This window comes from Aythya marila (genome assembly GCF_965140915.1).
Source record: "Aythya marila genome assembly, chromosome: 1".
In the NCBI taxonomy this organism is placed as follows: Eukaryota; Metazoa; Chordata; class Aves; order Anseriformes; family Anatidae; genus Aythya; species Aythya marila.
This window is the reverse complement of record NC_139042.1, coordinates 149,535,906-149,558,982: the sequence shown is the minus strand read 5'-3', so window position 1 is coordinate 149,558,982 and position 23,077 is coordinate 149,535,906. Positions and strand designations below refer to the sequence as shown.

Below are 23,077 nucleotides of genomic sequence, written 5' to 3'. Positions count from 1 at the left end.
GGGAGCAGCACAAAGCCTATGTGCACAAAGCAAGAATCTAAGAGTGCTTATTATTTTGAATCATTTCAACACGCAGCTTCCAAAGACAGTAGCAGCTTTGGCAGGGAAGGAAGGAAGCTTATTTAGGTTATTTTCTGGTGCAGATAACTGACTAAATGCATGTATTTTTATCGTGCTGCTGCTTACACAGCATGAACTTGTTAGTGACAAGACAGATCGTGAACCTGCATGACTGCAGGACGGCCCTTAATGCCAGATGGCAGTACTTTGCCAATGACTGGATAGAGAGGTTTGGTGTCTAACAGATGATACCTTCTGTCTTACTTCTTCAGCCACCAATTTAATTACACTGATAATGTTATGAGAAGCAGAAATCAATTATTCATTGAACCTGCCTAAGAAATCATTCTTTTATCCCACGTATTTTGTTTCAAGATCATTTACACTTGGGTAAAAAGGCAGTTTTCTTCCTTCAGCATCAATATTTTATACAGGAACTCACTTAACATCCCAAGTGAAAATTGAAGAGACTCTGTCAAAGAGGACAAGGACATGACGATACCCTGTGCAAGGCAGGAAGGTGATGCTTCAGAGCTCCACCGATCCGCCTGCTGCACCTCCGCAGCTGTGCAATTCAGCCGTCGTAAGCAGGATGCATGGAGAGATCTGTTACATCCCTCTGGAAAACAAAGCCCTTTGATGCATTTACATCTCAGCCTCCCGTGACTTTTTCAGAGGTTGTCGGAGGTGAAGCCGCAGATCTCGCGCTGCTTCTTTTTCAGGCTCTCTTCATTTTTAATAAGCACACGACCTGGCCTGCCGTTACTTTCTTGACACAACAGATTTTTTCTGCGTTCTCATTAAAAGCAATACTGCCTGTTATAAACTCAGAGCAAGTCATTGAGCTCTCTTTAGCAGCAGACAGACAAATATCTCTTCCTTTGCCTGGTCTGTTTTTGCAGTGGTCGACTGAAGATAAACAAATAAATGAGAGCATAATTTTCAGAGACGAGTCTCTCCTCTCTATCTGCTTCGCCATCAACTGTCTGCCCTTGTTCTCCCACTGGCTGGCTGCACTTTGTGATAAAGCCACGATCATAAACCTGCAGAGTACCCCATGTAAAAATATTCTAGTCTTTGTAAGATAAAGTGGTGAGAATCGGAGAAGGAGACTGAGCAGAGTTAAAGGCATTAGACCGAGCAGGAGACCTCAAGGCTGGAGGAAATGGGGAGGAGGAGGAGGAGGAAAGGCAGGATGACAGAAGTACATCTTGGCAAAGAGACAACCAGCCCTCCCCACGCACAGCTGTGAACTCGAGGACAGTTTATGAACCCGTGTTTACATGACACAAAGCAGACAACCCCAGCTGCACAGAGGGCAGCCGGAGCGCGCCTGCCCTGCGGGCGCACGCTTGCCTCACCCAGCTCCGCGTGAGGCGCGAGCCAGCCCAGCGAGGCCGTGAGGCAGCAGGGTGTGAGGCGGCTGGGCCTCGTGCGACAGCAGCGCACCCAACACAAAGCTTTCTGCAGTCTAAGAGTTACTCTCAGTCATACAGACAAGCACATGTTTGTATATCCAGCTTTAAGCATTACCCCAGAGCCCTTGAGTCCTCGAAGGAGGCCAAGCTCTCCCTGGGCAAGTACGGCACTCATCTACTCAGTGACAGTGTGTCCGTGCCTGGAAAGTGTGGTGTGGAAGGATTTGTTACCAGGCTGTAAATATGTGGCATTTTACTATAGGACAGTCTTTACACGGGCTTTTGTATGTCCAAAGCTATAGGAAAAAAAAAAAAGAAGGAAAAAGCCTGCGCCGTGCCTACATAAACTGCTCAAAGTAGTAATTCTTGGCCATTATTTTACAGAGTGATGTCATTGGCACAACAATCTCTTCAAGGAAGAAAGCAGCAATTGTGGAAGTACCCAGGACTGCATCTCACCTTCACCACAGGAACTTTCATTCAATTCACATTAAGTAAGACGTTACGCTTTGGAGGAGTTCCAGCAATTTCAGCTTCTCCTTCCCAGTTCAATGAAACATTTCTTTTCTCCTTCAGCTGAGCTTATTATGAATATTTAATGGATCAAAATGAACTGAAAGCTACCACTGTGCATCTGCTCTCCAGCTTTCCATCCATCTATTGACATCAAGGCTTAGTTCCCAAAATATGACATTAACTATATTGCTATGTAAATACAACTCCTTCAACCAACATTTCATAAGTCAAATGTATGCATGGCAAAAGTCAAGCATGACTTGAATAGATGAAACTGTCCTCTCCTGGCTAAAGATATCTTTGTTACTTCAGCTCCCGCTGTCAATTCCCCACGCCAGCTTGTACGTTCATCTTCTGTCCTCTAATTGAATTAATATCCACTTCCCCTTACTCATCCCCAGATGCTTGTCCAAAATGATCTAAAAGACACAGCCCACGTTTACAGGGAGGAGGGGAATGATTTATATTAGGGCATCAGTTTGATAGCTACAGAGGCTTGCTAATTTGCCGTGCAGCCATGTAATCTCAGTGCAATTCTGGCTGCGGGAATATAGTGATTTTTTACCGCATGTTTTGCTTTTAGCTCTTTGCAGAAACCACACTCAGAATAGTGTTCAGATGTGATTTAAGATTGAAATGAAAGAAACACCCCTTCCTGGATTTTCCAGGCACCAGAAATATATATAAACTTCAGTGCACTGTAAGATTGCCAACACTCTTTGGTTTGGCTATAGTCATCTCACCACCAGGAAAAAAAGGGGGGAGAGAGGAGGGGGAATCTCTTCAGCATCAGATTTACACCCTTCAGGATTTCCTACTGCAACAGAATATGTAGAATGGTCAAAAAGGCAGATAAAACAATGGCTGCAATTATAGCTCCCTTCTGATCCCCTGGATCAGATCTTTTAACTAAAAGTTTGGCCTCTTCAGAGCCTAGGAGTTTTGCCATCAATTTTCAAGAGATCAGGTTTCACTTTTCTCCCAAGGTTATGAATGGACAGAAGCATCTACACTGACAGCATAACGGAAAACGAGAATATGAAGACAGTGTACCCCTCCAGTGCAACTACATTATAGTCTCAGTGTGAAGGAAATACATTTTTGCCACATTTCTCCACTGAGTTTTACGTTGTCCTGTAAATGTAGGAATAGTTCAAACATAAAACATCTTATCCACACCGAGATATGTAACTGTTACAGGTTGGTCAAGCAACAAAGACCTTCTTGAGTGGCCCCCATACAATTGCTAGTGTTGTTTTACTTGGAAAAAAAAAAAAAAAAAAAAAAAAGACATATGCAGTATAAACATTGTTTTTGCTGAATTCAAATGCTGTATAGATTTTACTTTATAAACCCCCCTTATATTTCCTGTTCGTTTTACATCTCCGGTAATCGGTAAGAAGCAAGGTCTGAAAGCTAGTGACTAAAAGCCGTTTAAGTGTGGCTGGTCCAGGTGATGACTACCTAAGCAACTGATCTTTCAGGCTGATGATTAAAGAAGTAAACAAGAAACAGCCCAGCAGCCAGCACTGACAGCATTTCCCAGTCCTAGGGGAACCCCTGTTATTTCTGCTCCCAAAGGTCCAGCTCCCTGCTTCTCCTGCCCTGACCACCACGGCCTGTGTCATGTCGTCCCCCTACAATCCTTCTGCTCCACTCTTAATTACTGCCGTCATGAAGGTCTGGGGATGTCAGACAAACAGGATTGACAGAGCAAGGTACAGTTTTCTTATTTTTGCAGACAAACAGAGAAGCACACAAGGTCTTCACCACAGGTCTTACTCTATTGTAAGACCATGTCACAGATCACCATGACATGACTTAATAAAAAGCCTGCTATAGAGCTCAGACTTCTGCAAAGAGGAAACTTACCTGGAAAATGTCACTAGACAATCTGTGCTTGATTTAACTGCCTACACACATTTGTGCAAAAACTCTACAGCCTGCCTCCCAGCAGTACCATTCAGTTCCTTAGCACATAAGTGCCAAAATGCAGTGACTTCTGCATCCACATCCTTCAAGAGGCAATATTTTAACATTGCCTTGTCTGCATTATTTACAGAGGAGAAATTCTGAATCTGTGTGCATAATCAGAGAAGCAAATTATTGCATTTTTACTGAAGAAAGCTTCAGTAAGGTGCAGCTAGTTACATTACTGAGGTGAATTTATATCGTACAGACCTAAAGTGCATCAATGAACATTACAGGTCAGTTTGTAGGTCTAGAGGTACTGCATCAGATACAGTAAGTCTGTAAAAAGGAGACTTGGGGAATCTAATCTCTTGAAAATAACTGCAAATTTTAACAACTTGTTCCACTCCTCCTTAATTTTCAAGTTATATAGTAAATGAGAATTACAAGACCAGTAGAGTAGTGTCTGTCTTCTCTCATTTTCATAATTATGCCTACTGGGATACTTTACAATTCCTTAGAGAGAGAGGGAGAGAGAGAGGCTGTAGCTGGGCTCCTGGGATTTGCAGAGATTGTCCTGCCCTGCTGCAAGCAGTCTACGATTCTGCTGCATTGAGTTAAGAAACCTCTTTGATAACAAAGACTGCAGTAAGAAAGAAAAAAAAGCAAGTGTTTAGACAAATATGGTTGCTACCCTATACACAGTGGAGAAAGCTGCCCAGAAAATATCTGCACCAGAAATGAGCAAGAGAGGCTACACTGTAAATAATTACAAGGTCTAGACTGAGAATATTAGGATACAGCAGTTTAGCCAGGGATGTTGGAGCGCTTGCTAAGTGCAGGCAGAAATCCTGCACTGTCTCCACAGGAGCAGGTGGCAGAAATCTGTGGTCATTACACCAGTTTGTGAACAAAGACATTCCGCCCCCCCCCCGCCCCTTGCCTCCTAATTCTCCAAACCACCACATCCCTCTGCATTTTGAGGGATAATTATAATTTGTGTTTTCATCACTGGTCAAGTTGGCATGAAACTTTCAGCTGGGGAGGAAAGAAAGGAACCTAATGCAGAGAAAGGCAGGTTCCCCATTTGAACACTACTTGGTTCCAAGCAAGCATTTGACTGAACCATCACGTTCATGACCAAATCAGTCTCTCATTTGGAGAGAATTAAACACAAAAAGCTTCACTGATGCTGATCGGGCACTGAATCACTGTGCTACAGCCCAGGTTTTCTTTCCACCCGCTGCACAAGTGGGTTTAGACAATTGTCTAATAGGGAGTCCAGACATCACATACAGATGTCCAGGTCTGAAAACTGTGCTATCTCCCCCCTCCAACACATACAAGCCTTTTGTTTTTGGCCACGTCTCCTGCATTACTAAATCTTTTTTCTCATAATTGCATGCCTCCCGAATGGCTTTATAATTAAACTCATATACTCTCAAAATAATAAAAGATGACTCAAGAAGTGGAGAAATTGTAAGAGATCTCTGCTGCTTCTTTTCCTATCAGGGAAATCAGAGCTATTTTGAGTGACAATTGTACTTTTTCATTTTGTGTAAGTAATAAGTCTTCTATTAAACACAGGTGACTAAAAATTCATCTCAATGCACTGCAGTAACTTGAATGAGCTTGTCCTGAGGATAATTCTGGCCTTGAGTACTGGTAGTTACTGTACATACTTGTCTGATTAATTCCTCTTGACTTACAAAGGCATCCATCACGTCTCAAGGAATGATCTATGAAGCACACTGTACCTGAAATCCTCCCCTCCCCTCCCTATGCCATTTCCCCAGCATCTAAAACAGGCTCTTATCATTTGTAATCAGTAACTAATAACAAAGCATTCTCACTGGTGCAGTTTTTTTTTTCCTAAGGTTAATGTAATATTTCATCCCAGTCCAGCTGCTGTTTTATGACTTGCAAGCACGACAGTAAGTAATGTCTTTGCATACGAAGTCATCCACAGAGTAAATCAATTACCTCTTCTTTCATCAGCAGGCATCTGCTACAGCAAGGGAGGATAATTAGATACAATATTGTTGTTTACCAACAGGATTACGTTCCCAAAGTTTGGCACTGCACACTGAATTTTCTTCCCAATGTCTCCATTCTGCATCTTTTCCATTAAGGAGTTTTTAATCTACGATCAATCATATACTGAGACTAAGAACTGCACTTACCATGCTGTTATTATCTGCATGAATCTGCCTATAAAGATCAGCATCAACCACACAATGTACGTTTTCAGTACTGGTAAAACTTTGGGGCCACTTCTTGCCCTCATAAGAACACATGCACACCTATGACTATTCATCTCAATCGCAAAGCATCAATAATTTCTAACCTTTTGCTCTTTAGATAAGCCTCGCTATTTCTTGTACTTCAAAGTTCACATTAGGGTATCTGTACTGCTGTCTGTGGGAGGAATTAAGACAGCCAGAACATACACATATGAAAAGGGGAGAAAAGTTAAGTGTATAGGACTGGTGTATAGTACTGGTGTAATCTTCATGTATTACTGAAATTGGAAAGCAATATTTTTCCCCTCCTCTTCACTGCTATAGTGGTTTGGCACCTCATGGGTTCTTCTTCAATGGTGTAACTGATGAAGACATGGGCTTCCTGCCTTAGGAAGCCCATGAGCTTTTGTGTGTTAGCAGATTATCATGATTTGTTTATCCTTCTTGTAGTCTGTCCTGGTCACCTGCTGATGGAGACAAAACCACAGGTAAACTGGACTTTTCCTCATACTCAATGACCTGCCCTTTACTTCTTATACTTCTACAAGAAGCTGTTGCACACAGAAACAAACTGCTGAGTGCTCAGTACCTCAGGTTCACCAAGGACAGAAATACGGGTTTTTAGGCATTTGAACCTTCAGTTCAAAGTGCTGTGGGCAACACGTACACAAAAGCTCTGACCACAAAGCTCACCACAAACTTCTGCCCGGGAACAGTCACAGTCGCCCACAGAGTTATCCTAGTGAGTTGAAATCACCTTGAAGATAGGAAAGTACCAACCCAGATGAAAGTTAAGCGATGTGGGCTGAACTGGATTGATGTTTGCAGATGCTATCCAGACAGCCTGAGCCACAGATAATCATGCGGCATCTCCAAAAAAGGAGCACTCGCAGCCTGAGGTGGCTGAGGATGTATAAACACTGTCTGTGAGCAGCAAGGCAACCGCTCACTTTCTTTGCACTTGGCAGGAAGGCAGGGGAGAAAAGGAGTGGAAGTAATAAAAGAAGTGGGTCATTTTGGAACGACTGCTCCAAAACAATCCAATATAATTTCATAACAGAAAGGCAATGTGAGGTCCACAGTTGTGACTCACCAGGTTTAGCAAAGCACTAAACATCCTGGCTCCAGCTACCACAAAAATCAGCTACCTAGAAATGCAGCTCCTCAACAAAAAGAAATGTGTTTGAAAAGGAAAATAACAAATGGCAAACAGTTTGACCTTTGGTGAAACGGTCATGTCGACTCATGTATTAGTTAGGCAATGTCAAACTAGAAACTGAAACACACTCATCCTTGGGATGTGGATCCTAACACATACAGGACTGTATCTCTGCCGTGCTCCTCACAACAGTCTAGATAGTAAGACCAGACAATGATTTCCTGGGAATTAGGTGTTAATCTTGACAACTAGAAGACAAATTCTAAGTTAAAGACGCAACAATTTCCCTTTCCCTTAACATTGGGTCTATTTTGGCTTACAATTTGCTGTAATTTGGTAGTGCTTTCATTACACCAAACATCTCAGTGCCAACCACTAATATGTACAAGCCTCAAGTATGATGTTACCCAATTCTGAACTTCTGGTGACTCCAGCTCCATGGGCTGATCCACAATTATCTGTTATTTTTGGAGCAATGGGCCTATACTCAGTTATGCAAATTACAAGATACAACTGCATAAGTTGTCTTTTAAGAACAAGTTTTGCAACTATTTGTTTACCCATGTCCTTAAATTCCTGGGGTTTGGTATACCAAAAAAGAATTTAAAAAAAAATAAATCAATATACGATGCAAGTGTATGTCACATTCCTGTAAGTCTCTTCAACTGTGTTAAGTTACATCTAGATTTTCTCTTTTGCTACTTGTTGTGTGCTGAATCCTCTTTCTTTTTTCCATTACAGCTATGTGGCAGAAGGAATATAGTTCTACTTAATACCTATCCAAGCTGGCTTTTTAACAAACCCATTAAAGAAATGCAGCATTTCAGCCCTCAGAATTTGGCATGGGTACCTCTGCACCTTATTAGTAAACCTCTAACTGAAAAAGAAAAAAAATGACAGCAGGGTCTCAGAGACATGTCTTCATGTACTCGAGGACCACAGCCTGGAAATTTGCTTACTCAGTGTAAATCCAGTTCAGTTATATTGACTTTTCTTTCCCTCATGGTGTATTAGTGCTCATGAAAAATCTTGCAATAAATGCCCTAGAAAAGAGATCTTTTGTCCACAGACAAATGCACTTACTTTCTGCTCTATTACAACAGGCAAAAGAGCAAAAGCATTGTTCCTACTTTTACAATAATCAAAAGGCCAGGTACTCAACTAAGACATAAATAACACATGGGCTTTGTTACAGACACTTAATTTGGTCCTAATTCATTGCTAACTCATAGAATCATAGAATCATTAAGGTTAGAAAAGACCTCCAAAGTCCTCCACCAAACGTCTGAACAATTATGACCAGTCCACTGAAAATTTGACTGCAATTTTCTGAAATTCAGCTCCTATAAGCCATCCTTTCAGTCACCTCCATTTCATTGCTCTATTAGAATTTACTGAAGCCAAATTCTTCTCTTTTCTTTTTTTTCTTTTTTCTCGTCACAATCATCCACCAAGAAGAGATCCAAGAGACAAATGATGGCATCTGCAAACAACCTAAACCACTCCATAGAAGGAAACAAAACAGCGCAGGATCAGAGAGGCTGTTATATGTCAACACAGTAAATAGCCGTAGTCAAATCCTTGGCTGGTGTAAATCAGCCTTTCTCCATCTGGTTTTACGAGGGCAGTGCAACCTGATGCTGAACACGGAGTTGAAAAGTCTTACTCATATTAAACTACAGCATTTTAAATCTGAGAGATAATTATGGACTCTATATGGCATTTATTTCAATTGACACCCATATTCTCATCTTCCCTGATAGGGAACAGCCAGGAGGGGGCTGCAAGCTGTGACCTATGGGACCCTACAACCATCTCAAAGCAGGAAGCCACATAAGTCCCCTTCCCTGCCAAACTCTCTTGGGGGTCCTGGAGACAACCGCAGGAATTACGGTTGCACATTGCTGCCTACGTGAGGAAACCTGAAGCACATTAAATGTACACTGCACTCTGTAGCAGAGGACGGTGAGCCACAGCTGGGTACTCCTATTACTAGATCATGTTAAAAACATGCACGTGGACACATTAAATATTTAAAGTTTCCTCCACTGAAAAAATTACATCTGCACCTAGCTTGTGGTAATCCAAAGCCATAGCTGCAGGGCATCTTTCAGCAGCCTTAGTATGATGTTTGAATTGTTCAGATTCCCTTGAACTACAGGGAGAACTACAAATATCTGCTCAATCTACCACTTCTCTGAAGCACCTAAACTGGGTACCAAAGGGTTTCTGTTATGGCACACACACAGCCATCAGCATCCAACCCAAAAGTGTGGGCTCCCAACACCAGGAGTCCAACAAATTCTTGAAAGTCAAGGGTTGAAGATCTAACAGGTATTTTAATTATTTATATCTGTAAGAGAGAGGTTTTGGCCAAAAAATGTCTTATCATAAAGTTATTTATTCTACTGAATTCTGAGCTGATTTTACAAATGGTAGATCATGACTGCTTCAGCAAGGAACTGCAGAGACAGATTAGGAGTCTGATCTCCCCTGCCCTCTTTACGACTGGTGGTGAACTCCTGAGGTCAAGAACCAAGAACCCCACTGCCAAAATACAGACCAGTCTCTCCTCTGCCACCTTAAGAAAGGCAAGACAGGTATTCAGGCAAAAATGCAAAAAGAAATATGACCTACATATTTGAAGAAATATTCCAGGGGTCATCTCCAGTCTGTTGTTTTATGTGTCAGCCCCTTCTTGCTGTCTTTTCTTGTTTCTACATGCATTTGCTTGCCTTGTTAGTCCCTACAGCACTGAGTGCAGCATGCAAAGCCCCATCCAAAAAGTGAGCAAATGCCTTCTAAAAACAAATAAAGAAACAAAACTTAAAAAGTTTGATAAGAAGGGATGGCACTGAGCTGACAGAAACACTTCAGCGTGAAAAACGTCATCTGCTTAGTATGATATCAGCTGCAAGAAATGCTGCACTTACTCAAACACTGACTTTTCTGGCTGCCTCCTAAGAGAGCCCTGAAAGGCATGCCAATGCTTTACTTGGTCAGGGCATGCCGAAATGAAGGAGAGGCAGTCAGGGAGCTGCCAGCTGCATCCCCTGCTTCAGGAAGCTCAGAAAACCTTTTGAGTTGGCCAAGCTTGCAAGGGCTCTGGGATTACAGCCCTTCAATGGACGGGGATGCTTCTCTCTTACGGGATGGCCATTAACAGTATTAAAGGGCAAGGAGGTTTTAATGACACACTGCAGACCCCAGAGAGAATAATTAAATGACCAGCCTCTTTTCCCTTACCTGCCTTTCTCGATCATCTGCAAAGTATGTTTAAATCTTTAAATTTAACTTGCAAATTCTAATATTTTTCCTTTGTAGCATTTGACTGCTCCTCTTCAGGGCTTTTACATGCACTTTCCATTTACGCAACGCTAACTCTATAATGGTCAATAAAGGCCAGTATATTAGTATGATAAACTCATGTTCCCAGCCATGCACAGAATTCCAATTGAATTAGTAAGTCAGTGTATGTTCATAAAAACAACGTAATCAAGTAAATGGAGCTTTACCCCACCACGTATCAGATATCACATATCTTTAAGTTGTTGTCAATTCTTCACATAAATACTTTAAATCACTTAGATTTCATTTTGCACACTATATAGTCAGTCTCTTCATAATCAAATAGTATTTAAAACATTTACTGCCTTGTTAAATCTAACAAGTTAGATTTATTGGGATAGTCACTTTCCTTAACAGCCAATTTAGTAAAACTCAATGTATTCATTGATGTATAAATATATAATAGGCGGTTGTTAAACCTTAATAAATATGTTTAATAGTCAGCTGGCATTTTCTCTCAATGGCAGCACTTCCTCTCAGTTGCCAACAGGAAATGCTGTTCCTGAATGTGCCAATTCAACCCACATGTAGGGAATAAATTGATCCAGAGGAACAAATGGGAGCACAAATTTCAGATAACTTTCCTGCACTGCTTGTCACAAGAACTCAGATTATTGTAGGCTCCCACCAAGACCATCAGGTGTCAAATAGTGCGTAGAGTAAGGACATGTTAGCTACTGTGTTTGTCTCAACCTCATACAAGAAATGAACCAGGACAGGAAGGGCAGCTGGCTACCATACAGATAATTTTCATATATTATTATTGTAATTTTCTGCCTTCCTGCACTCGCTGTTTCATGCACAGAACATCTTGTCACTTACTCTTGCTCTCACCCCACCCTGCCCCTCTGTGTATTGACTGATAAATTAAATTATGAAGCCTTAGCTTGTACCTAGGGGATCTAAAGATATTATCTTAAGGCTTTCAGGTACCTAAGTAAAATACTTAAAGGAGTCTGCATCATTAGGCAACTAAAAACCTTCAAAAATCAGGCATTTAGCTCAAACTGTAGAACTTTATGGCTCAGCTTTGCAGGCCTGAGGATCATTCCTCCAAGCAGATGGCAGCTACTGCATATAAATGATATAAAACAGACCAAAACACATTTAAGTTAAGCGAGACTGTATTTGTACTCTGGACTGGAAAGTTTGATTATAGCCACAAGATACTCACCTGGGTGGGATTATACAGTTCCTGAAGTGGGCTTCTGGATCCTTTCCGGCAGCAAATGTCCATCCCAAATGGATTTCTACGCATTACTGCAAGAGGAAATTGAAATTAATACAGGTTAGCAACACTGGTTAGCAGTAACCAATTGCAATGCCTACGGCAAGAAGACATTTTCTGACAAATCAGGGGATTCCACAGCCAATGTTGTGTCTTAATTACTAATTTTACTTTCCATAGAAATGGTCCAAGAGCTAAATATTTGATCTACTGTGGAAACTACGGAAACAAAGCTCTCTGGTTCCCGTCTTATAAAAGCTGTTATCCAACATCTTTCAGCTTGGGTGGCCCAAAATTCTGGTACAGGCATCAAAGACAAAACAACATGATTTTCAATTCATTCGTGGTAGGTACCTGCTTCTCTGATCATCATGGAGCAGTCGGATTAACTCCTACAACTGGCATTTCTGAATGGCAATGCTTGAGCCTCTCTGAGCCTAAATACAGAGGTATCTAAGATCCTAATATTAAAACATAGGATTTTAAAGCTTTGGCCTATAGCTTTGGCTTCTCCTTGAACAGACACTCAGCAGTACACGATGCATATACAATCAGTTATTCCTGCACTTTCTTGCTCCAAACTATATTTTGCTCTATGCATTGCAACTGAATATTTGACTGGACCAAAAACCAACATATGTTATGGGATTCCAGTTGGAGGCAAGCAGGCTTTCAAACTAAAGGCTTTGTCAAAGGGCTGATCCAGAAGCATTTCCAAGAGAGATTCTGATCTGAGCCCCAGCAGGAACAGAGAACACCAGTTTCAGGTTAGGCCCTCCATAGTCTGAAAAGTCTAAATAAGAAGCTGTTCAGCTCCAACCACTCTCTACACCCTACAAGGGTGGAAAACAAAAGCTTGGCTGTCTTTCTCATCTCACCTGGCCCAAATCCCCCCAAAAAACACTCCTCTGCCCCCCACTTGCTGTGCTAGCTAGAGAAGGAGCATCAGGCAGGCAGATGCCCACATCAGGCATCACGATGAGGGGAAACTTGTCTCATCGAGTTATAACTGAGACGTGAGCAGTAAAGAAGAGGTGGTCCTGCTGGGAATCCAGAGGCACTAAGCAGAGTCAGGCACGCTTTTACCACCACTTGCCAGGTTTTTAGTAGGAAACTGCTGAAGTGTCCCGTAGAAACAGCTGTGAACTGCACCACTGACAGAAATGCTATTGCAGGTGTCAGGCCAAGCGCTGGAGAATACTGTCAAGCTGTGCTTTAAAACAGAGGGCTTGTACATGATGATAATCGATATGTCAAGAAGCATGAACCAGTGTAAAAGTTTCTGCAGAGACAGAACACCGTACACAGCTCCACTCTGGAGACATAATAGTCTCCTTCACTCACTTCGTATCTATTTTTAAATCGAAGGTAATCATCGAATAATGTGTCGTGTCGCTTTTTCCCTGAGCAAACAAAGATTCCCTGCATCTCCTAACAGGACTCGGGCGTATGTGCTTAGTAAACAAACAGGCTAAATGTTTTGATTTTCTTCACAGTTCGAACAGCGATGTTGTTAGAGGCTATAATTTTCATTTACATGTTTAAATACCTGATAAGCTTCTGAGAATACTTAGACACACGGCACGGTATTGCCACAACAGCAAACAATCACAATGAGCCTTCATAACTGTCAACTTTAAAAACTTTTAAAACTATTAAAGCTTAAAAAAAAAATATCACGTAAGTAATGTCAGCTTTCAAGGTCTGGAATTAGTTTAGGAAGAAGACACTAAAGTGAGGATGTGAGACACCCCTAGAGGTTGTTCCAAACGCTTGGCTCCTGCTCTGGCACTAGGAGCTGGGCCCCGACCACCGTTCTGGTGCCCCCTCGCCATCACAAGAGACCTTTCCAAAACGGAGCCCTCGGGTCAACAGCCAAACACGCCATTTCCACTTAAATACCAGAGCGGGGAAAGCTTCAGCGTGTGCAGGTCACTGCGCTTTGATTAACCAGGATCCTGGAACACCGCCTCTTTGTTCCAAACTGAAGAAGAATATTGTTCCCTAATTTATTACTTCACTTTTCATTTCCATTAAATACAGTAAACAGTGACGTGCATAAATGTATCCCTTCCTGCTTCACTTAACCAGCAGGTACCAACACAACAACACTTTATATGCAGCAGCAGCAGCCATAAAGATTAAATTATTTGCACAATGTGTGAGATTTGATTCCCAAACGTAAACAAGCAAACAAAAGCCGCTGTCTCCCCAGCAAAAGCTAAATACTAATGGAGAACCTTACTCATAAAAACCATTAAATCTTTTTTATGATTCCCAGCATTGCTTAACTGGGTTGTTTCTTCAATAAAGCCTTGAGAACAAGACTGTGGAGCTCGCATGGCAGCACAGCAGCTTAGCACGGCGCTTGTTGGCAGCAGCAGCAGCACGCGCTGGTGCAGCTGTACTCAGCACCGCTGCGCACACCTGGAAAATGCTCCTGCCTGCAACGTACCCATGGCATTGAAACAAAGGGGAACATTCCCCCTTCCTGAGCAGAAATCCCACTCGTGCCTTCTGTAAAATTGTCCTTAGGTGAGTAATTATCAAGAAGGTTTATACAGAAGACTTTCTGGCACACCTATGGACAAACACACCTCCCAGGTTTTCTACAAACTGCTTTCTATCATCTTGGCTTCGCTGAGGCAGTGTTTTATTGTGTGAATGACATGACCTCTTTGGCCTGAATCTCATTTATAGCAATCTGCAGAAAGAAAACCATAAGATGGGTGGAAATGGCAGTTATATTAATTTTGACTAAGACTCCTTCACACTACTGTGATAGTGAAAAATAAAAATCAAGCCCTTTATCTTCACCAAATCTTCTTATTAACATAGTAAATATCTAAATCTACATTTTATGGTTTGGGCTGATCTCCATCCATAATTATAGTTAATTATAATCTAATGGTAAGTGGTGCACACGCGTGGCTCCCAGGACTGATTAAAAGATCCCGTTCATACACACCACGTGCATGAAGCAGCTGACAACAGTAGATAATGCCTTGAATGATTAAAGAGTGGTGTTAATACTGCAGCAGAATCAGCAGTCCCCTGAATTCAGCCAGGACTGGGCAACTGAATGAACTGTTAGCTTGTCACTTAAAGATGAGAACTGTAAGGACAGCTTTCTTCCCTCTTCTGGAATGATTTGCCCAAAATGCAGTCAGTCTCACTAGAATCAGCCCAATCAATATTCATTAATTTAATAGTAACTGTGGAGAGCACATCATCTAGGCACTAGTCTCTCAAGAAAGAAAGATAAACAGCCCTGCTGAACTGAAAGCTTATCAATGTAATAATTACCTACGTACATATACACATATATATAAATAGATAGCAGGCCCTACATTACCCCAGAACAGAAGCATCCATGTACAGCTTCTAGAAAACTACACCGGGGCCCACCAGCATTAAGAGAAGCAATCTCACCTGTGAGTTGCAGTGAGCACAAGAACACGGTGCTACCCAGTCAAAACTTCTAGGATTGCACAGAAAAAAGAGGTTTCCCTACCATCTCAATCCATTAGATGACTACAAATTAAAATGTATGTCTTTCAAATCAAAACCACTCTTGGGAAAGCCGCAGCTTGGGAGCATACCAAGAGCTCGCTGGTCACCATCCAGACCAGGCAGCCTTTGAAGCTCCTGCCATGGTCCAACATTTGGTGTGATTACCAGCATCTCCTCCCCAGGTCCCACAGGCACTGAACCCGACAGAGCAAGGGAAGGGCTACAAATGACGCAGTGGATGCACACAGCGAGGCACCTATTAGATCTTAGCATCTTACTAAGGAGGTGTCACCTCTGGGTTGCACCTGGCAAAAAAAAAAAACTGTGCCTGGAATAGTGGGTGCAGGTGGAGAGAGAGAGAGAGACCAACAACCTGGTCTTGATATATCCAAAGGATGAACAACAGCTGGAGAAAATACTAAAAAGAATCCATATCACTGCAATTTCTGCCTCTCCCTCTCAGGAACTACAGAGAAACTCTGAGAGGGAATACGGTGACACTTCTCTAGGCAGATTACTTGCCTGAAATAGTATGTGAGCACTGGGACTACCTAGAGAAAGGGGTAAAAAAAAATCATAGGAAACAAAACTCTTGGAGACTTGAATCCAAAAGGGCACCTTCTTACAAAGCACCAGAAGTGCAAGTGAAACCATTTCTCCTAAGTCTGTGTTGAATCAAGTAACAAAGGACACTGCAGTAAGAGCCACACAAAGTAATTGCCACTTCTTTCACTGTACTTGCAGAAATAAGTGACATTTGAAACGCTGAGGGCATGAATTCAGCAGGCACCTATACCACTACCATCCCACAATCTAGTAAATGTCAAATGTTCCCATTTCCAAGACTTCCGTAGTACAAAAGTTCCCTACTTGGTATCTAACAACCACTTCCCTACTTGGTAATGTTTCATTTACTTTGCTTGTATTATTCTTTTTACTTCTGGTTTGCAAGACAACAAGAAATAAATGCAAAAACACCACCTCTATTCACCACCTCACTTAACTCTCTCATATTACAAATATTTGAGAAAAAAATCCACAGACATATCAATATTTAAGTTTTCGTTGGTCTAAAGTACAAAGACGAAATTCCCCAATACAGCATTGTTGAAAGCTGTTTACATAAATCATTCCACTTCTTTGGGATATAAGACATCTTGTGAGGAAAAAATGTGAGATATGGCATTGAGAGCAGTATGTTGAGACTCCTGTTGAAAATGTGATCCCATTCTTATTTTAAAGAAATAAACCACTGACATTTGCAGGCCAGGGTTAGTGCTTTCCATAGAGCAACATCTTACTGACAGCAATGAGCGTACACAACTGGGTGAGGGCTGATCATTGACCAAATGCACTCTACCCAACCAAGACAGAAAAATTAGCATAGCTTGGCCCAGGCAAGATAGTGGCATCAGAACATTTTAATATGTTTAAACATGCTACTGTCCTCAAACTTCCTCAATTTTTAATGCAAAGTAAGAGTGATTCAAGTACACCTATTCTGAAGGCTTAGAGATTTTCTTGGGCTGAAGATTTTGACGCAGTTTGTCCTCTGATATGACCCCAAAGCAGCAGAGAAAACTACTTCTATCTGGCTATACATGATGAAGCATTGAAATACACATTCAAGCACTACACCGAGCACCTTTCTTGGAGACACTGAGACATCCGTAGCTCAACCACAAGCATACGTCTGTAAAAGACATTATAAAACTACCATTCCACCTGTACTGGCAAGAATTATGTTCAGGACAAACTGGTCACTATTTGAATACAGACCAAGCAAGTCTCAATCTGGCAATATTTTGCACACGTAACACCCTTCAAGCATGAAGAAACTCAGGACAAAGTTAAAGTAAGTGACCCGAGGAACCACCCTTTGCCAGTTTGTCAGAGGTTCTTGGACTGTATTTTTTGCAATTTGGAAACTCCTCTACACGTACTTCACAGATCCCTTGCTAAAATCACACTGAACAAGCTCATAATTAGTAACTGTCTCGTTGTACTTCAGGAAAACAAGCCCTCTGTAATAATTTACAACAATCTGCTCTGCAAGAGTTCCCTCTAGCCAAGTCCAAATTGCAGACAAAATCAGAAACTCAGCACAAATAAAGACTACCCTATTTCAAACTTCATTAAAATTCCTAAGATCCCTTCAACAGACTAATCAGGCAAAGGACACTGAACAGGATGAAAGGGTTAATTTTTAATCAGCGACCGGGAGCATGCGGGTTGAATGCAAATGCTGGCACACAGCTCTGGCTCCGCAGCATCAGTACCAGCATTTCAGATAGCTCTCTGGCACTCATTTATGAACATTCAGCAACAGTTCACAGAGATCAACTGATGGATAGTAACGTTATGGGATGTTTGGGTCCTTGTGATTTGCTGCACACAGCTGAAGATTTTAGACTAAATTATTGGTCCTTGATTTGAAGACTACAGGTACGAGGATTTATGACAGGATTCTTGTCTGGACTCCTTCATTTTCCTAAGGCTAAACTGCAGCCCTCATAAGAAAAACTCACAGCTAGAGTTCTCATATAGATCTAGGAAGAACTTCTTCACTGAAAGGGTTGTGAGGCACTGGAACAGGCTGCCCAGGGAAGTGGTGGAGTCACCATCCCTGGAAGTCTTCAAAAGACGTTTAGATGTAGAGCTTAGGGATATGGTTTAGTGGAGGGCTGTTAGCGTTAGGTTGGAGGTTGGACTCGATGACCTTGAGGTCTCTTCCAACCTAGAAAATTCTGTGATTCTGTGATCTCTTTTTGAAAAGTAAAAATCAGATTAGGTATTGCATATGAGCATGCCAAAGTCTTAAGTGGAGAGAATGAAACCATATTTTTTCTTTACATTACTGCAGAACCAGATTTTGCTTCGTGCCTTATAGTAACAGGAAACACAGTGTTTTATTCAGTGTGAGAAACAAGCAAAAGCCTGTGATCGGAGCACCTTACCACATGTAACACCACTGTGCCCCAAGGATAAACTAGAGACCTTGCTGAGCTACATGCTCTATGGACATGGCAAAGAAAAATCCCAAAAGCTTGATATTTCAGAGCTTCACCCGAGGAATGGGGATGATGTATTTTGGTTTAGCAAGACAGGTTCATTGACTCCACACGTCTACCCAATCCTCCTCTGCTGTTTCCACTCCCACTCATCTACCATTGACACCTACAGGAATAAGACTGTGGATGGATACAATAAAAGTGAAGGATGAAAAATGAAGAGAAGGTCAACACCTAAGTGGTGGAATGATTTCTGCTGACATGAACAGCAAAGTCACTAGTTCAGAGACCATGAGTTAGTGAAGCAATAATTCTCTGTTCGCAGTTCAGAAAAAGAAAGGCACTGAGGCTAAAAGCTTGCACAAAGCAAATTAGTTGTTACAGGCCACATTCATTTTCAGAAGTGAGGTGTCTATTCTAAGGCTCTTTTTTAAGTACCTACTTCCATCTCCGCTGCAGCTGCAGAGACAGCTCACCTACATGCCTCTGGGGGTGGCTTCTTCCACTGCCCAGGAAGCCAACACGGGCTGATGGCTGAAGCTGCATGAAAGAAATATTGGCACAGCAAGGAAGTGAGTCTTAACATTTGTTTCTAAGTTCTAATCACTAATTGCAAAGGTTGCAAATGCCCTCCAAAGAATAGAGAGAGATTTAATTACTTTTTGCTTTAGACAAATTTCCAGAAACAAATTTGTATTTTATCCTATTTGTTCTCAGATTAACATGGGGATGGGTTTAATTGGGCACAGTGGGGAAATCAATATCCTTGGGTGAAATTATGCAGAGACTTAGATCCCGGGCCACCCTACGGACATTGCATGTGGCATAAATTAACACAGCATCTTTCCTGCTAATGAACAATGAGGAACTTTTTTTTTTCCAGTAATTTTTTAAAAATGTTAATCCATGTGGAATTTCTTTAGAAGTCTCATGAAATTATCCACAAACCTACATCAAGAGACTTTCCCATATGCTTTACTTCTCACACTAGGAGAGCTCTGATTTGTTCATCTCTGTCCCACACTGGCACACGCTGCTTTAATGCAGCAAGGAGTTTTTGTGACTGTGTTAGAATTGGTCAGAACTTGTCTGATACAACAGTGTTTTCAATAGCATGAAATGCAGATTCCCTGACATTGAAATATTTCATGGGTCAGTTCTGGATGGATTGCTGACCACCTCAGCTGCAGGCTCATCATTTTGTATTCCCAGGCTTACGCCATCCGTTAGCAATGCCAGATATCCCAAAATTGAAAAGGGTCTACTTCTGGTCTCCTAGAATTATTTCTAAGTCTTCATAAACTATATATATATATACACACACACACACACACATACATTTACCATCCACATAAAATTTCCTTTTTTTTTTCTATACCAAAAAAGCAACTCCCTACAAAGGAAGTAAGAGGCTAAGGAATTGTGACCAATTTTAACCATATGTATTTCAGAAATAAATATGTATTATGAATATGCACAAAGGAACATTGTGGATCTAGGATGGATGGATGGAAAGAAGGAAGGAAGGAAGGAAGGAAGGAAGGAAGGAAGGAAGGAAGGAAGGAAGGAAGGAAGGAAGGAAGGAAGGAAGGAAGGAAGGAAGGAAGGAAGGAAGGAAGGAAGGAAGGGGAAAGAAGAACTCTGCTTCTAGTCATTATACTTTTTCCTACTTTTCCACTACAACTTAGCAATGCTCTTTTGCTCTTTGAAGAATGAGGCTGCAATAATCTGGAAAGGTTGTAAATTTTCTAGTGAAGCTTACAGGTTTCCAAACATGCCTCCCCCCAGTTACTAGATACTGATTATAACAACACAAGCAGGCGTACCTGCCTCCGGGTTCTCTTTATAGCAAAGAATTGAATACTCTACTCAGTTCTTCTTATCAGCCAAGTTTTCAAGCCTGTAGATAGTTGGCTATATCCCATTTCTCTGATGTAAGTTCAAATGAAAACTATGTAAATGTAAGTCCAGGAAAAAAACATTTGCATTGTCTTAAAACATAAGAAGATAGAGTTTCTTTTTTTAATATATTTCCCTTTATTTCCATAATACCGTCAGTCCCAGTCTACTTTAAAAATATGATGTATGAGCTCATTTAAAAAACAGAGCGAGAGAGAGAAAAACCTTTAAAGAAGGAAGGTTTCTTTAGAAAGCTGTAATTTTAAAAGCATTTATCTTGAATCAAGGTCAAAATGAGAAAGATGGCTGCTGCAGCTGCAGTCTATTTGAGCTACTATTTCTTTGCTGTTCCTCAACAGATGTGCAGTGAAGACGAAACACAAAGTCCTGTTTGCTACAGATATACTAAAAGGCACAGCAAAGTCTTTTCACAAGCCAAGCAGAATAGAAAATAAAGTTGCTGCAGTGATTTTAACCCAGAGCATAAATGCTCCATCTTTTGGCCTCAGCTTGACTGTCAGGGGGAAATGCCACCTGCACATGCACACCTGACCTGACACAAACAGAATGGATGGACACAAGTGATTTCTGTTCTACAAACATGCCCACATGGACAAAGATTTATTGCCCCTGAAGCAGTGCCCCTGATATTTTTAGTGAGATCACATCCTCTTGATGTGGCTCTTTACTGTGGCTTATGCACCGTAACTTTCTTTACAAAAAAAAGAAGCACTAAACAATTCGGTAAGCAGGAAAGAAAGTATGAAATCCTGCAGTAATCACTTCCAGAGCAGTCATTCATAATGTCAAAGAGGATTACGGCAGCAGCTTGTTGGATAAGATGACCCCTTACAAAATAAGGATGCAACTTCTTTGGCAACGTGAAGGCCAAATGCTGATATTAAAAGGAATAAGAGTACCAGAGATAGTAAAGGCCTGATCTTCTGAGTTGCAAAATGTCCAGACTAATAATTAATGCACAGCTGGGCTTTGCTGTCTTTCTACCTTACCAGAGTCTATTCTGATTAATACTTCTCAACTCCAAGTAATCCCAAGACACAGAGAAAACAATCAACTCCATTGCAACATCCTTTACTTTTCCAGCAGCCAGTTTCTGCCTCAGCTGGCTGGGTCCAGGTCTGCACAGCATTGCTGGACCACATCCATCCCCCTTGGCACCCTCTCCTCCAGCTCCTGGTGGAAGCTCTGCCACACTCCTGCCTTCCTCCAGCAGGATCCGTAAATCCACGCGCAGAGGCTGGGAAGATGCTTTCACACACTCTTCTTTCTCTCCCTGTTAGCAACAAGCTGTACACAGATAATATTGCTTTCATATGTAAGAATCCCTTCAAGCAGCCGTTTTGAAATATTCCAAGCCACAGATTCCTCAAACATTTTACATATGAATAGGACATTGCCAACTCCCTTAGACCCGCACTGCACTTGAGCACACAGAAGAGTAAAATACACATTAGCACTATAAAACTTCATCTCAATTAGCATAATCTGTATTTCCATTATAGAGCCCAGCTTTATAACCAACCTCGGGTGATGTACGGAGCACTTTGGATCTGTCTTTCTCTAAGGAGAAATTCACCAAACACAAGAAAACCATTCAGAGCCCTGCTTGCCTGGAATGTGTTAGCCTTCAGTGGCTGCTTATCTCTCAGCAGTCCTAGCCCCTTTCTCTATCTCCTTCCACTGCTCCCTTCATTTCAATGAGTTCAATTAAAACCTTGTGATGCACTTTGCCTGCAGCCAGGAAATGCTGTTATGCTTTGCACATACCCGAGTGGATGGGCCAAGCACACCAACTCCTCCTCCCAAGGGGACGCCCAAGAGGAAAAAGGGGAATGAGGAGAGATCTTACAGATTTTTTGCTTCCAAAGAGAGCATTTAAAGGAGAATCAAAACAGGCAACAGTTACAGAAGATGAATTTTCTGGTACCACTACCAAATAAGATGCTGGAAACACCAGAAATCCTTCCTTCTCCACCTTCCTTCCTTCTCCACCTGAGACTTTTCCTCCAAATATCATGGATATCCTTCATAGCAAAGGTTTTTAATACATGTAAAGCCACCATGCCAGTAGTTTTCAACTAGATTAAACAGGAATGAAGGAATCTCATAACGTTTTGAAGCCCAGTTTCTGAGGATCCAGAATACTAGATATCTATCTGAGCTTTAACAGTAATAATAATAATTCCTAATTAGCATGCAAAGTAATAACCTTCCCTTTCAGTCACTAATAGCCTGCAAAACTCACTGTGAAATTTCTACTAATGTTGTAGCTTGTGATCAATAAGTACCAAAAATCCAGGATCGCTCTGACAGCATGATTCTGAAGGAAATGGACAGGCAACAAAACTGCTAGATGGGACCTTAGAACCGTAGAATTTTTTCCAAAGGGAAAAAAAAAAAAAAAAAAAAAAGCTGTTCTTTCACTTTGTGAGGTCTCATGCAGAAAACTAGAAACAGCAGGAGAGAGAATCTAAAGGAAAGCATCCTTGTGAGGAGATCTCCATATAGAGATTTTTTTCTCAGGAGGGTCCTTGAGACATCTGAAGGGTGAAAGACTGTAGCAACCCTGTGAGATATCTCCTTCAGACAAGAAAAAATTTGCATGGACTTACTAGCATATACATATTTTGGTCTTCCCTAGGCACTGCTTAAAGCACTAATAAAGAGAGTCCTAGAAAGCAATCCCCTCTTTCCTGCCTCCCCCCACAGCTCATCACCACCACCCTTGCTCCCTGTGAGGCTACCAGCTG

The 23,077-nt window shown here is 41.6% G+C and overlaps 1 protein-coding gene across 2 annotated transcripts in view; it reads right to left on the bottom strand.

The window, feature by feature from the left end:
* CHST11 (carbohydrate sulfotransferase 11) overlaps window positions 1-23,077 on the bottom strand; it is a 168,682-nt gene that overhangs the window by 83,485 nt on the left and 62,120 nt on the right. For both annotated transcript variants that reach the window (XM_082755980.1, XM_082755981.1), the window contains exon 2: window positions 11,830-11,915. In XM_082755980.1, the coding sequence (XP_082612106.1) occupies window positions 11,830-11,915 (86 nt within the window). The remainder of the gene's footprint in view (window positions 1-11,829; window positions 11,916-23,077) is intronic.